Raw genomic sequence first — 16006 nt, forward strand, 5'->3', positions numbered from 1 at the left:
CTTCATCACAAGGCTCCCATTCTTTCAGCTAAAGAAGATCTTAATTTATTTTACTTCAATAAATCCTTTGATACTTGAAGTGTTTGTGGGAACTGGCCCTTGTTTCACAGGCAGCAGGTTGGGGTGGGTGGGGGGAAGGAATGCAAACATCACCTGTGGAGAGCTGGTTGTAGTTTAGGTGGAAGTGAAAGGTGTGAAAGTGAAAGCAGGGTCACAGTAAGGGGGTTCCTGTGCTCTGCCCTCCCCAGGCTGTGCTAACTGGCAATTAGCCAGCCATTAATATTTTTATAGACTTGAACTAAAACCAGTGAGGCTGCAATGACACAAAACAAGCTCAAGGTTTATTTTATCAATGGAGGTTTTTTATAAAATACACACAGAGTACACAAGGCCTTGCTGAAATTCTGCTTGCAGTTTTAGAGTAGAAAAGCAATCCCTAAACATTTTCCAGAAACCCAGCACAGCTACAGTGAATGCAGGTGACTTTGTCTGTTCCATCCACAGTCAAACCTCAGAAGGTAAGTGTGGTGCACATCCATCCCAGGTCCCTCCTTGCTCCTGAGCAGCCACTACCTGCAGGCTGAGCCCTTTGGCTTATGTTACAGCATTAAATACTCCCTCACTTGTTTCAGCTCTGCTTCCTGGCAGCCCTTACAGCACCTGGCATTCACATTTCACAGCAGGGAGGAAGTTCTCCAAATTCATTTTGGAGAGAGGGCAATGGAATTTGGGAGAGATCTGCATTTAAACACACATCCCCTGGGGAACACTCCCAAAGCCTTACATCCTGCAAGCTGCTGAGTTGTGGGGTTTTGGTTTTTTTTTAACAGGTTTGACTCTTCTTAGCCTAGAGCTGTGCTTCAGAATAAAGGCCACATTTAGCTAACAGCCTGCAACTGAACTTCCCTCATTCACACATCACAGCTTCCCAGTTCCAGTGAGGTAGAGATCAAAAGCCACAGGAGGAGCCCACCAAATCAGGACTCCACAGGGAGGTCTGTTGACAGAGGTCTGACAGGATGACAAGTTTCTTTCTACTTACTAGTAACAGCCCCACTTCCATGCTGCAGCCCTGCTGCACCAGCTGCCACCTCCCTCTTAAGTCTGAAGACCCTTTCAGACTGACAGTAAGAGCCCAGTTGTCACAGCTCACATCCTGGGTGTAAGTGGCTGGAAGGGAAATCTTCAGTAGAACCAGTTCTTTGGTCAGATAAGCTTGGGTTTACTTTCAGATCCAGCCAGACATACAACAGGATGGAGCTTCTGCTGAAACCTTTTCACAGGATTCTCTTCTGTAGAGACAGAACACTGAATGCAGATTCTCTCAAGTCCTGAAAAAATTGCTGCTGGGAGACATCTACTGCTGGAACATGACAAAGCAGACCAGGTACCCCACACCCTGTTCAGATCTCCTAGAAAATCCTTACACAGGTATTTCTATTCCAGGTCTTCCCACCATACAACTCCTAAACAAAGCCCAGTGAGCCCCAGCTCAAGCTGGTTTAGCACACTGAAGGAGCTTCCAGCTCTTCACAGCTCTCTCCTTGCACAGACACGTTGATGTAGGCATGATGCAGTCTTAGCTCTAGGCAGCCTGTTGGCTAACAGAGGTAGCTTTTACTTCAAAAAAAAATCTCTTGGAAAAATTCTATTTTAACCACCACTTGTGAAGCCATTGGCCAGAACAGAGGACACCACACACACCTGGAGAAAAACATGGGTGCAAGTCCAACACTGGCTCTATCCCAGCTATCTTTAAAAAAACTAAGTTACTGTTTAGCACTTGGGTATCATTTCAAGTGAGGGAAATACAAACCAAGCCTAGGTTGCTTGACATCAGTTTTCACCCCAGCTAAAGCAAGAGATGTGCTTTTTTCCTTTGTAAATACACAGTTCAAACAGTAAATGATGAGGTCTAGAAAGGGTTATTCTCTCTTGGGGTAGCCTATGTCCAGAAGTTAAGCAATTAAGCCTAACACAATTAAGCTAGAACATCCCAAAGATGATGAACCATCAGCATGATCATCTGTTAACTATTTATGGCTCCTTGGCAAGCCCAAGAGAAGTAAGGCAGTGTAACAGGCTGACCAGCCTGATGCTTCCAATTCCAGACAGTCACTCAAGCATTAATTTCCACCAAAATCTAACAGCAAGTCAGTAGTAGAGAATATAAAAGTGCCACTACCCTGCATCCCCCAGCCTGTGCACTAAGCTGCTTAAAAGCCATCTATTCACTCACTTTGTAGCATTTCACTCAGAGCATCGTGTTGGGAGTTACAGACCCAGCTCCTCCACATCTCAGACACTGCACCTGCAGCAGAGGTTTGCAGTAAGTGGAAGTTTACACCTACATCTCTACTTCATTAACAGGAAAGCAGAAGAAGATTTCAAGCCAACTCATTAATAAATAACTGTTCCTATTCGTAGACTAGTCTGATGAGCTGACAAAGTTCAGAAGCCAGCAACAGCCACATGCACAAACTAAACCAAAGGAGCACAGAAAGAGAATTTGCTTTGGACCCTCCAACAGCAACTCTGGCAGCGTGGATCTTGAAGCAGTTTAGCATTAAAATGGTGCCCTAAGACAGGTTCCTCCCAGTCCAAATGCACATGTAGAACAATGCTTGGGTCAAGACTGTGAGAGGTTTCTTTTTCTGAAGAATGATCAGTATATTTTCCAGATGTCTGGAAGTCTTTGCTTTCATCTCATGAGGAGTATTCCTATTTGCCCTGGGGTTCATCAGCATCACTGGTCTCTGTTTCGCTGCTCTGAGAGAAATCTTCTTGGCTCTCTCCTCTGCCCAGCTCCAGAAAACTAGTAATGAGTTTGGCAATTGCTTCCACATCACTGGGGAAAGGAAGAAACAACGTAAGAGTTAGTGGAGTTGGCCACACATCAGGCATGAATTGTTAGGAACAACCATTTGAAGGACATAGAGCAGAGAATGACTGACAGCATCCTGCTTGTGAAGGGGTATCAGGCCAAGCCTTCACTTCCACATCAGAACATATCAATCCTTTCCTCACAATGTTAGCAGCACAGAATCAATCCCCTCTGCCACTGCACAGCTGAGCTAGGAGGAAACTGCAGATGTGCAGCACTAAAGGGATCCTGGATATCTAAATATGAGGAGTGTGCTAATGGGAGGTGGTGTTACCTGAATGTCTGCAGCTGAAAGCAGACATTTATTTAGGGTTTTATCAGAAGTATGAAAAAGGAGTTACAGGGAGTCTCAGTAGTTGGCAATTCCTGACCTGTGAGTGGCATGTCCCACCTTCACTGTCATCACAAAGCCCACAGCGTACCTTCGACAGCCCAGCACCGCGCTCTGCGTCAGAGGGTGTGAAAATCCAGTGACAAACCGCAGCACCACCAGGTACCCCTTCCCAAAATACCTCACAGTCTCCTCCTCCACATTCACGTCTCCGATCTCATGCAGCGGAGCCACGACTAAACAGAGGGGGAAAACAGAGGAGGCTGTTAGCACAGCAGCAGCCACAGTGACCTGGGGACCAGGACTCTGGGCTCTGAGTACTCCTGCTCTGGTCCCATACAACTGGGGCAATACTGCAACAAACAACTGCTGAGCTATTCAAAGGAGAGACAACAGCATGTGCTAGATGGTGTAAGCCCTAATGAACAAGAAATACTGCCTAAGCCTCTGAGGAGCTGGGGACTGTTCATTTATTACCCATGTTTCCCACTTCATGACAGTTTTCACTAGTCTTCTGCACAGCACAGGTAGACAGGTGTTATGTTTGAGCTTGAATACTGAAAGGTGTAACTGCACAGAGCATTGGCTGATCTCTGCATCCCCCTGTCAGTGGTACTGGAAACAGGCATTACTAAGCAGTCTCTCAGGAAGGGGAGCACTCAGCTCCCCAGCATGTGAACATGCCCTAAATAAAAATTCAGAAACACTCCACATCTCTATCTTCTGACTCCACAAAGGAACTGTTTAAAACACAATTCAGTCTAAGGAGATTCAAACTGTCAGTTTTCTGAGCATATTCAGAGTTGGCTTGACTTAGACCAGCAAGTAGAATAAAAAAAATACTGACAAGTATCCTACTTGGGTTTGCAACGGAGCTCCAGTCTCACTGGGACTCAATCACATCCCATACTATACATCAGCTTCTGTTATGCCAACAGGAAGCACAAAGGAAATGAGACACAGCATTAAGCTGAGCCTGCTGAACAGGCTGTTTTAAATGCCTCTTACCTAGCTGCAAAACATACCTGCCTGCTTGCGTGATACCTACAGATTCATATGCTACCAAAACCAGATTAGAGTACAGGAACCTCAAATCCTGGATCCTAAGTTTAGGATTTCTCAGCAGCAAAGGGAAATAAAAATCTGCTCATTGGCATCCCAAAGGAACAGCTGAGACTATTATCGAAAATTGAGGGTAAGCTTAGTTACCTTTGATTAAACTAACAAGATTCATTCACAGCACCCTAACCTGAGAAGGCATTTGGGTTCCAAGAGGCAGATCACAGAATCGTAGGGGTTGGAAGGGACCTCCAGAGCTCATCAGGTCCAACCCCCTGCCAGAGCAGGGTCCCTAGGACAGGTCACACAGGTCTGTGTCCAGATAGGGCTGGAATATCCCCAGAGAAGGAGACTCCACACACCCTGGGCAGCCTGTCCCAGGGCTCCCTCACCCTCACTGGGGAAAAGTTCTTCCCCATGTTTGTGTGGAACTCCCTGTGCTCCAACTTGCAGCCATTGCCCCTAGTCCTGTCCCCACAGACACTGAGAAGAGGCTGCCCATTTCCCCTGTGTCCCACACTTCAGATATTGATAACCATTGATCAGATCCCCTCTCAGGCTTCTTTTCTCAAGGTTGAACAGCCCCAGTTCTTTCAGCCTATCCTATCGGGCAGATGCTTCACTTCTTTAATCATCTTCATAGCCAAGATCTACAAGATCACTACATCTGCTGCTCGGGAACAAAACAGATCAGGCTCATTTGAGTACCATACTCTAGAGAAGCTTATGAAGTGGCACATTTCTTCTGTCTGCCCACTACATTTGTTAGCACACATACCCCTTGCTCACCTTGTTCACTGCCTCCTTTTGAGAAGGTCAGTATTTTTTTGTAAAGGCTGAATGTTTTCAGGCAGACTGTTCCCTTGTTCTTATCAAATACAGCTTCCTGTAAAATTGAAAAAAAATAAATATCAAGTTTCTTAAAACCACCATCAGTAGTTGTGCTTTGAAGGAAAATAAAATTAATAATCTTGGTAACATTGCTATTTTAGAGACATTCCTCTGTAATTGGACTGGGATAATCACAGTGTAGCTCTTGGCTTTAACAAGGACTTCACTGTATCTCCCATGTTATTTCTGGAAGGAAGTTAAAGCAGGCTTCATTGCCCCTCATGTCACATTCCCATACAATAAGAAATCAGCCTAGAACCAGACTGGAACACTACCTTGGAGCTCAATCCTCACTTCTGGGGTACACATTCACCCTGCAGTATAAGCATACTGTGAACACAGGTTCCAGTTCATTTTTTTACTGACACAGTCACTAACTCCACCAAAAAATGGCAGAGTTCTGCTCTACAGGCCAGGCTTACACTGCATTTACAATAGCCCTGACAGTGGATAGGACACCTCATACGTGTGGGTCACTTGCTCCAGTAATGGCCAAGTGGCCCAGAAGGTTGGAGCTACCCTACTTCATGTCCTTCTGTCACCCACTGGGACAGCAAGTGCAAAACCACAAGGCAGCAGCTGTATGTGCTGTTCTTTTCCCCTCTCTTGTAAGGGAAAAGAGACCCACAAAAACAGTTTGGGGGAAGTCTACCCTTAAAAAATACTTATCATAGAATCATTAAGGTTGGAAAAGACCTCCAAGATCATCTAGTCCAACCAGCCCCTACCACCTATGTTACTCCCTAAATCACATCCTTAAGTACCTCATCCAACCTTCCCTTGGACACCCTGAGGGTCAGTGACTCCAGCACCTCCCTGGGCAGCCCCTTGCACGTTTAGCTTCATGTTTTCATGCTAGTGAAAGAATTATCCCTCATTATAGTGCTGGTTTAGCAACCCCAAAGGGTTTCTCCAAAAGCATCGCTCATCTGTTTGGACTGAGCAAGTGCACAGGGCTGCTGAAATCAGCATCTCCCAACCACTCCCACACTAACATCTTCATTTCCTGAGTTCAGCATCTTACCTCCCACTGCTCCAGATTCTGTGCTGCCACAAAGAAACACCCAGCCATATAGAAGAGCTTCCATGCCAAGCTGTCTGAACAACAGGAAAAAAAAAGAAGCATATATTGAGGGGGTTTTTCTCCTTATTTGGTATTCAAACTGTTTTTAAAAAAAACATACTCCCTTTAAAGGCAACAACAGGAAAAAAGGGCTTCTCCAACACAACATTTTTGCCTTTAATTGTAAAGGAGGCTATTTTACAGCTCCCTCCAGGGATAAAAATATAGAAGCTCTTCACATGTTTTTCCAAAGACTCCATCCACACCAGGCTCCAAACCATGCAGAATCACAAGCACATGTATTATTAGCACAGCTGTTAAATCACTGCACATTTTTCTCTTCCCTAAAAGCAAAGGCATCTTAAAAGGCATGGACAAAGCTCTCAGCCACCAAGTATTTGTTCTGCAGAGGACAAGGGTGAGGGACAATGGGAAGCCACAGCAGCAAGCATGTTTCTTCATGAAACGAAGCAGTCAGCCCTCTTGACAAACAAAACTGTTGCATTTTATGTCCTGGGAATGTTTACATACTGCAGCCTAGGCCATTTGCTTACTCAGGCTTTTACTGAAGCAGAGTAGGACTGTGCTCAGTATCACTTCAGAAAAGCTTTGGGGCAATGTCCTAAGGAAAGAAATAGGCTGATACAGCTGGAGTCTCAAGGAGCTTTCACTGGACTTTGCTCTTAAAATAAAGATACATTGAGTGTATTGGTAGCATATTCCTACAGACTATTAAGGTTTAAAATCTGAGGTTAACACACTGCATTGAGAGAATCACAAGCCAGCCTAAAGGATAAATCCCACAGGTGGAAGGATACCTGCTGGTTGGTGCCATCAGCTCTGTCACAGAGGGGCAGGAAGCAGCAGGAGCTGGCTGGTCTCTGAAGGTGACCTTATGGGGAATTTCTGACCATAATGATTTATTTACCAGGAAAGAGCACTTCCATCAGAAGGTGATCATTTCATTATGGTGGGAAACAAACATTATGTGTCTTCCCAGGGGAGATGGGAGGAGCAGCTAATCACATTTACAAAACACACTGACAGTACAAAATGCCACAGAGTACTAAATATCATTATTAAAAGTACTCTGGCAAACAGAAGTAAGAAATAGTGCAGTGATAAGAAACTTCTAATTTATTTCTAATAAGAAATAAAGGACAGTAAGTCAAACATAGGCAACAGTTAGGATTGGAGTTTAATATTCACACCACCACGTGTGGTAGGTACCTATGGTGCTGGTTTTGTAAGGGCAGAGAGAAGCTGCAGAGAGGAGCCATCAGCATGACAGACATGGACAGGAAAGAAACAATTGTTTGAGAAATGCCATTACCTGCACTGTAATACGCAGCAGCCAAACCTATGGAGGCTATTCCTAGGATAAGAGGGGAGAGAGTCAGGACAAACAAGCAGGTCAAACCAGCAAGAGTTCCCTGATTACAAAAAAAACCCAGACAATATTCACTAGTTCATCTCCTTCTTGAAGAGGGACAAATGTGATTGACACTGATCACTACAGGAAAGAGAATTCCAGGTAAAACCCCTCACATTCTGCAGAGACACCACACAGCACAGGGGCTGAGGCCAGACAGAAGTCATAGAACCATTAGGTTGGCAGGGATCTTCAGAGGCCATCTAGTCTCATCCCTCCAGTGAGCCCCAACTCTCTCAGCCTGTCCTCACAGGAGAGATGCTCCAGCCCTCAGATCATTTCTGTGACCTTCCTCTGGACCTGCTCCAACAGGTCCCTGTCCTTCTTGTGTTGAGGGCTCCAAATCTGGATGCAGTGCCCCAGGCAAGGCCTCCCCAGAGCACAGGGACAGAATCCCCTCTCTTGATCTGCTGGCCACACTTCTTTTGATGCAGCCCAGGGTGCTGTTGGCCTTCTGGGCTGCAGATGCACATTGGTGGCTCATGTCCAGCTTCTCATCCACAAGTACCCATAAGTCCTTTTCCTATGGGCTGCTTTCCAGATGTTTTGTCCCAACCCAGATGCAGGACCCTACCTTTGGCCTTGTTGAACCTCATGAAGTTCACCAAAGCCCAGTTCTCCAGCCTCTCCAGGTCCCTCTGGATGGCATCCCATCCCTCTGGAACATTAACCTCATCACTCAGCTTGATGTCATCAGCAAACCTGCTGAGGGTGCACTCAACCCCACTGTCAGTATCATTAATAAAGACATTAAACAGCACTGGTCCCAGCACAGACCCTTGAGGGACACTGCTTATGACAGGATCAGGAAGAGAACTTCAGAGGGACTCTCACTCTAACCATTACATCACACTTCCTCCCCAGCACAGTACAACTCTGTGCATGCTGACATAAACATGTTATTATCCCCTCTAAGTGCTCCATGGAGTCAAAAGAAAAACCTTCTGCAATAGAAGGGTGTCAGAAGCTGCCAGCTCCTTAATCCCAGAGGAGGAAGCAGTGGGAAGATGCTCATGCCCCAGAGTGCCACTGCCAACCAGAGAGATCTTGTCTCCATGAGAGTTTGACCAGATGCCATCGATGCAATGACCATGTTGTAGCGTTACTGCACTGGGATCCATTCAGCAGGAAAGTGCCACATTTATCCCACCAGCACTCTCAGTGTGGGGCCCAAGCCCCACGCCAGGATTTTCTGTGTATTCAGTAGTATTTTAGAGCAGATGCCTCTCAGAACATCCTGTATGACTTCCTATTTCATACCCACAGCGCTGCTCAGAGTTCACTGTCAATCACACAAGATCTAACCCCAGCATCACTCCACTGCAGATGTTTCCATTTCTGAACACATAAGCATGCAGCCCCTTCAGAAGCTTCATGTTTACGTTGCCACGTGGTGCACAATGAACTTTCTTCTCTCTTGATTTTTCTCAAGGCTCCCTTAAGACTCTGCCCATGAGCCCCTGAGGTTCTGCAGATGAGAGACTGAAAAACCATCAGTCTCACAGTGAAGGCACCCCACTGATAAGGGGACTTCCAACTCATTTCGTGGCTGTGCTAAAGGAGAAGTTCAAAGCACAATGATTCCTCCTCCTGAAAGAAAAATGCCCAGAAGGAAGGTGCCACTTGCTACAGGCTCTGTCAGGAATGTATTTGGTGTCCCACTCCCCTTAAAGCAAGTTCTGAAATAAACTGAGGAATACTGTGGTCTTACCAACAAAGAGAGACCAAGCTCTGATGCCAGGTGACCTCTTCAGATGAAGATGGGAACTTGTACGGTGTTCAACCAACATGTACATCTTCAGAAGAGCCTCCCAGCAGCCCAGTCTGACTCATGAAACCTCAACAGGAAAAAAAACATACATAAAAATTTCAAATCATTGCTGACTCCAACACTGTCCCTGCCTAAGCATCTATCAGGACTTATCAAGGCTGAATCTAGACTATAAACTGTGTAAGAACACAGGGGTTTCCATCACAGGAAGATAATATACACACTTCTAAAAAGCTGCAAAGAAAAACGGTCATGTGGGCACTTGCACAACAACAGGAACCTGAACTCTTCAAGAAACTTCTCATTTTGGGTGTAGAAGTCTCTTCCTTTCTACCACAACCAGATTCCAGCAGGAAACATGAGAAATAAGAACCTGGAACAACACTGTTGACAATTCATGTGGCACTTAGAACAACAAGAGCAATGGGAAGCTCTTTGACAGCATTTCTGCTAACAGCACCAGCCTGGCAGCTGCAGCAGGATGGCACAGCCTTCTGCAGAGAGATGTGGGTCCCTCCTTGACCCGTAACAGCCCTGCAAAGCCTACAGCCTCAGCCTACCACAGTATATGGCATTCCCATCTTTCAAGCTAACTCAAAGCCAGGAGTGTCTCACAAGCATGTTTGACTCTCCCCAACAAGACTATGCCTCCAACCAAAGCAGAAATTAACAGTGAAGCAAAAGGACAGGTACTAATTACAAGCTGTATGAGCCAGACAACCCCATGCAGCACTTTCTGCAAGTTTTGGCTATTTACAGCATAAAATTGTTTGATTTCTGGCATGTTCACAAGGTCCAGTGCAACAACCAATCCCACCCTACTGCTCAGCACAAGCCTGAAGACCAATTTGTATGAGACCCAAGAGGCATACAACGACCCAGCTGGTCTCTCAGAGACAGGACAGGCTGCTCACTGCTCCTGCACGAATTAGCAGGATCAATGCTGTTGTCATGCCCACCCCAATCCAGCAAGAGCAAATGGGAAATGGAAGCATGTGCCAAGTATTGTGTCACAGTGGCAGCAGGCCTTAATCAACAGGATCTTCTGCTTCACTCTCTCTCACGTTACAACCTTCACACCACTTACAGGAGGGGATTTTGAGCAGATTTCCCCCAAAGGGATTTCTAAAGAGGATGTGTACTTTGCCAATTAGCTCAGCAAAGTTCAATATCTGAAGCATTCTGGGGACTGGAGGAGCCTTAAACAGCTCATTTACTGTTAAAGAAAAGAAGCACCAACTCCTTCAATTGGCTTTAATCATTAATTAATCATTAATTAGCCAACTCTTCTCCCTGCAGACCCAGCATGTAGGCAGCTGGCATCAGGCTGTCACTAGCTGCCCATGAGAACAGGCTTCCAGATGAACACCAGCGCTCAAGGGGTTATTTCATATCCATAAAAAACACTTACAGGAGAGCACAGCCAGGCTTTCACAGCAGAAAGGGATCTGATTTTTAGTGCTTTAGCATCTTCGATGCTACCTGACCCTCTGCTGATTCTACACACCCTGGCTAGTTTAGATATAAAGCTCCAGGTGATTCTCTTCCCCCATTTAATAAATCAGATTTAACTGATTTAATCTGATTTTAATCTCTTAGCAACACATCTCAAAGACTCGGAAACCAAGGGAGGCAAAACCACTGATGCACAACACTCCATCTCCTCCGGATGTCAGGCAGCACCTTTGAACTCTCAAACGACTCCTCTGAGAGGCCCTTGATGTACTGCAAAGGGTTTCTGCACACACAAAGCCTTCTCCTGCCTGCAACCCAGAAACCCCTAACAAGGTATCAGACACATGAAGACCACTGCAGAAACCTGGCCACGTTTCACACAGCTCACCTTACTTAGCAGATCACTCACAGATGCACCGGTTAAACCCATTAACTGAACTTCATCATCACCCCCATCCCACCAGCCAAGCCCCATCACCCAGATGGCAGCATCAGCTTAATGCTGGGATCAGAAAGTCAACGGCATTGGCCCCGAGAGCAGCTGCTTGAAGCCTCAGGAAGTAAAAAATCGCTGAAAGCAGCTTCTAAAGTCACAAGAACATGGGTCATGAACGGGCTCGAAGGGAAGGCAGGAGTTTGACGGTTACAGAGAGGGAGAGAAACGCCTTTTGGGGCTGCTGCTTTGCCCCAGGGCGTTCGGTTCGCCACGAAACTGATCCCCAGCACCCAAAGAAAGACCCACGTACCCCCCTAAGCCCCCAGGTGAGGGGGAGACGGCAGAGCCCCCCAGGGAGCGCCCCGAGGCGCTCACCCACACACACAGGCTGGGCTTGCTTCGCCCCCAGTCCCACACACCACCTGCTCCCCCCCCCACCCCCCCACCCAGGCCGGGGAAAGGAACCGCAGGGCGCTGCCAGCGCCGCGACAACCCGCGGGTTCCACCCTCCACGCGTGGGCAGCGCCAGGCCCGCAGCCGGCACCAGCCCGCGGCGGCCCCCCGCGCCGGGCCGAGAGAGGAGCCGCCCCAGCCCGCTCCTTCCCAGGGCCGGCAGCCCGGCGCAAGCCGCGGGGCGCTGAGGAGCGGGGCGGCGCCGCTCCCCACCGGGACAGCGCCACAGCCACACACAGCCCCCTCCTTCCCCCCTGTGCTCAGCCCTGCAGCCCCCGCACCCTGCCGGGGCACACGGCCGCACGCCCCCTGCCCGTTCCCGCAGTACCTGCCGGGGCACACGGCCGCACGCCCCCTGCCCGTCCCCGCAGTACCTGCCGGGGCACACGGCCGCACGCCCCCTGCCCGTCCCCGCAGTACCTGCCGGGGCACACGGCCGCACGCCCCCTGCCCGTCCCCGCAGTACCTGCCGGGGCACACGGCCGCACGCCCGCCCGGACGCGATTTGAATGGGACGCCCAGGCACCTCCACTTCCTGCAGCTACACCGCCCGGACCATAAAGAATGAGCAGAGAGGCCACTGGGGCGCGCCAGCGCGCTGCCCGGCTTAAGAAGCACCGACGCGCAAGAGTCCATTTTGGGTGAGGGCAAAGGGGTGGGTAAATGCATCTTGCCCCGCCCCCCCGGAGTGCGAGGAGAGAATGGCTGTGCTGTAAAGATGGCGGCGTGCTGCCCGTATTAAAGATGGCGGCTGAGCGTGTGGTGCTGCTGAGGATGAGGAGTATTGGTGTCTCTTTGAGCTATATTACTTTAGTCACGTAAAGCTGATGAGAAGAATTTTATCTGTTGGTAGAGGAGGGAGCCAAGTGCTGTAGGATGAGGGAGGGTGGGTGGGAGTGTGTTGCTGGGTGTGGTTAGTGGTGGTTTTCTGGGTGAGGTGCAAAGCAGAAAGGCCAGTGACAGTCTTACGGGTTCAATGTGGCACGACTTGTGGTGAACTGTGTGATACCTGAAGGCTGAACTTTAGAATGACTGTTGTTTGGGCAGAATAGGTTCTAATTCACTCAAAATACCCAGTGTCATCTTGTGGATGGTAAGCAGTGCTTGAATAGGCCTTTGTGTTTCCTGTTAAGTATTCTTCATGTGGAGCTGTTAGAGCACCTGTTTGTGTCATCTTTGGGACAGAATGAGTAAAATGTAGATATCTGTAGCTTAACTCCTTCAATTCCCTTTATGTAAGCTAATTTGTTGCTTTGTCTCTACATGATACTTGGTCATCTTTCAGTGGCAGAGGAATGTGGCCCTTCATGAAGGGTGTACATAATTTGGAGGGTTTTTTCCTAATACAGGTACTGCACAGTGTTTGCTCAAGGCTATAGTATGATAGAAGTTTGTTCACCTGCTCCTGAATATATGTGTTTGTGAGTTTTTATGGCACAGCCTTTTTTATAGCAGTCTGGAGTGAGCTATTTGAAGATGGGGGGGAAATTCCTTAGACTCCATGGTACAGACTTAACTGTAAGTAGTAGAAAATAAAAACTGATCTGCAATTTTTGTGGAACTATTTTAATGGGAAAAGGCTGTGAGTAACTGTAAGAATGAATTTGCATGCTTGTGAGTCAGGAGGTACCAGCTGCTGGATCTGGATGGAAAGCAGGAAGCAATAAGAATCACGTGTTTTCAACCCAAACAAGCAGCTGACTGAGCCTTCTGAGAAGAAATTTATGTATAAGCAGTTGTCAGCATTTATAAGCATCCAGTTTCTCTAGAAACCAAGAGCTAAGCCATTTTGAGTGATACAAAAGACTTTTTGTGACTAGAGTGAAATAAGTAAGGAACTCGTCTGTTCTCTCCATTCAAACCACACAGCATATCCTGCTGGTTTATTCCTGTGTTACTAGCTACAACAATGTTAGAACTGCACAGTGTTTAGTCCTGCAAAGACCCCAGTAGGATAAACTGATATGACTTAATTTAATTATGAGCTTGGAGAGAAACTATTTAAACTATGAGCAGTGTTACACGAGTGCTTGTCCAAACTGGAATATGGCAATGAGCCTCGTAAGCTTCTGGTATTGATTAATGATGCTTACAATGTTGTCTTCTACAATTACCGGGGGAATTTACACCAGAGTTTTGAAGTACCTCAGTGGCATTATGCCTACCAATAAAAAGAAAGGAAGAAGCATGTTTTAAAAGCCTGATCTTGGACTTAAACAGCAGCATGAATTCCAAAACGTATTGCTGCAGAAAAAACTCCACCATTATTTGCCAGGGAAAACATTCAGAAATATGTAACTATTTGTAGATGACTTGCTTGATAATACCGAAACCTAGGTTTTTGTAAGGCATTGTGTAGTAAATACACTTCTAAGTCATTGATCCCCAAACACCACCATGTGGAACTGATTTTTATTTTGCACTAGTCTGACACTGCCTGTATTTCTGGTCCTTTCCCCCTCATTTCAGCCCATTTTCCTAAATACACTTTTCTAGCTCCTTACAATTTTTTTTTTTTCTTTTCCCCAAGGTCTTAAAAATTCAGCAGTGCAAGAAGCATGTGATCTTACTAATGTGCTGGGATAACATTCCTGGTGTGCTTGATTTTAAACACATGGTTGGAAACAGTCACCAATGCAGTGGTGTTTTGCAGCTGGACTGCATTGGCTGCAAGTCCCTGCTCCAAATGGGATCATCCTGCTGAGCTCTGTGTGGTGCCCACTGACCTCTATGGGGACAGCATGTATAAAGCTGGGCAGTACTAACTCAATGGAATACACGTTTAGCAGCTGTAACAAAGATTTATTGCTTAATTCTGACAGCTGTTGAATGGCAGATGCTGTCACTAACTTGAGGAGGCACTTAGAGCTTGCTGATGCCTTGCAGCATTGATGCATAACGCATCAGTCTTTATAGCTCTCCCAGGTCACAGCATCCTGTTTTCATAGAGGAATACTCAGCTTTCCATTTCATTCTTGGTGTAAATGCTTTAGGTGCAGGTATAAATGTTCCATGTAGCAACGGAAGCCAAATATATCAAGAGAGGCCATAAAAGCAAGTAATGCTCTTAAGTGCTGCTTACTGTTGACATAAGAAAGCTTTTATTGGGTGAGGTTTTTTTGAAGTAGGTTTGCAGGGGTGCAAAGGTAGTAATTGTTACCTCCCTGGGGGCAGGTTGAAACAGGACGGTTCTTTCTTTCTTCAGGTTGTCAGGCACGGTGCTGATGGCAATTGACCTGATGTTCTGTGGGAAAATGGCATAAATAGCTAATGGAAAGCAGAATTTGGTCTTGGTGACAATGTAAATGGAGTCTGGAATGATTAAACAGCTATAATCTTACACCATGTATTGAAATGTTGGTTTCATGCACACTTCTGTTTGTATGAGGTTTTGCTCTTTTTTTTTTTGGGGGGGGGGGGGGGTGGAGGGGTGTTGAATTCTTAAAACAGAAATCAATTCAGTCCAGGTATTCCAAACCCAGAGGATGAAGCAGGTACATTGTACACTTAAGGTGTTCTCAGTGCTTCTGCAAATGTTTCAACTTTCATGTAGTTACCTGGTCTTCACTGTTAATATGAAGAAAGGTGGGGATATGAAAAACAAACTGTGCAGAGTTACAGGAGTATCCAAAACTGTTATGTCTTTTGAAGAATCGCTATATCAGGTTTGGATAACACATGTAAGCGTAATCATCAGTGTGAACTGGAAGGATTTTAGTGATGCCTTTGAGTGCAAATCTCTGTACATCCCTAACTTAGAATTTTCATCTGTGCTATCGCTATGTTTGTCAATGCAACTGGGGCTATTGTATCCTTGTAGAATAAATCACAACTTTTTAGCGTGAAAACATGAAAGGAACAGTATGAAAAGTCCCAAAGAAACAGGGAGCAAGATGTCAGCTAATGCTGTATTCCAGCAATTCTGTAGGAAATGCAGATTCTGAAGTTGCAAGGGAATTGCTCTAGAGTGATTGTAGTGCTTTTAAAAAATACTTATGAAGATAATAGCACATAAAATGGTTACCAAAGCTATTACAACTTTTACCTCAACCTGGGATTAGTGATATTTTTCCGGGGTATATGTAAAGCTGTATCAGCTTATTCTTTAAATGGACAGTAAGAAAGTTTTTTATTAGCTTTCCTCATGGTAAAGCTAAGAAATTCCTCATTTGTGACTTCAATCCTAAGTCACTTATAGTCAGTAAATTTTTAAAAAAAAAAGCAGTGCATA

At 46.2% G+C, this 16006-nt stretch overlaps 1 protein-coding gene across 1 annotated transcript; it reads right to left on the bottom strand.

The window, feature by feature from the left end:
* Positions 1-2721: 2721 nt before the first annotated feature.
* On the bottom strand, positions 2722-9456 carry CYBC1 (cytochrome b-245 chaperone 1; the record flags this gene model as incomplete). The annotated part of the gene is made up of 6 exons (XM_084273717.1): positions 2722-2848; positions 3307-3451; positions 5064-5160; positions 6190-6263; positions 7562-7603; positions 9372-9456. The coding sequence occupies 6 exons, from the start codon at positions 9454-9456 to the stop codon at positions 2722-2724; spliced, it is 570 nt and encodes a 189-aa protein (XP_084129843.1).
* Positions 9457-16006: the final 6550 nt, after the last annotated feature.

Source organism: Gallinula chloropus (assembly GCF_964237585.1).
Source record: "Gallinula chloropus genome assembly, chromosome: 20".
NCBI classification, from domain to species: Eukaryota; Metazoa; Chordata; class Aves; order Gruiformes; family Rallidae; genus Gallinula; species Gallinula chloropus.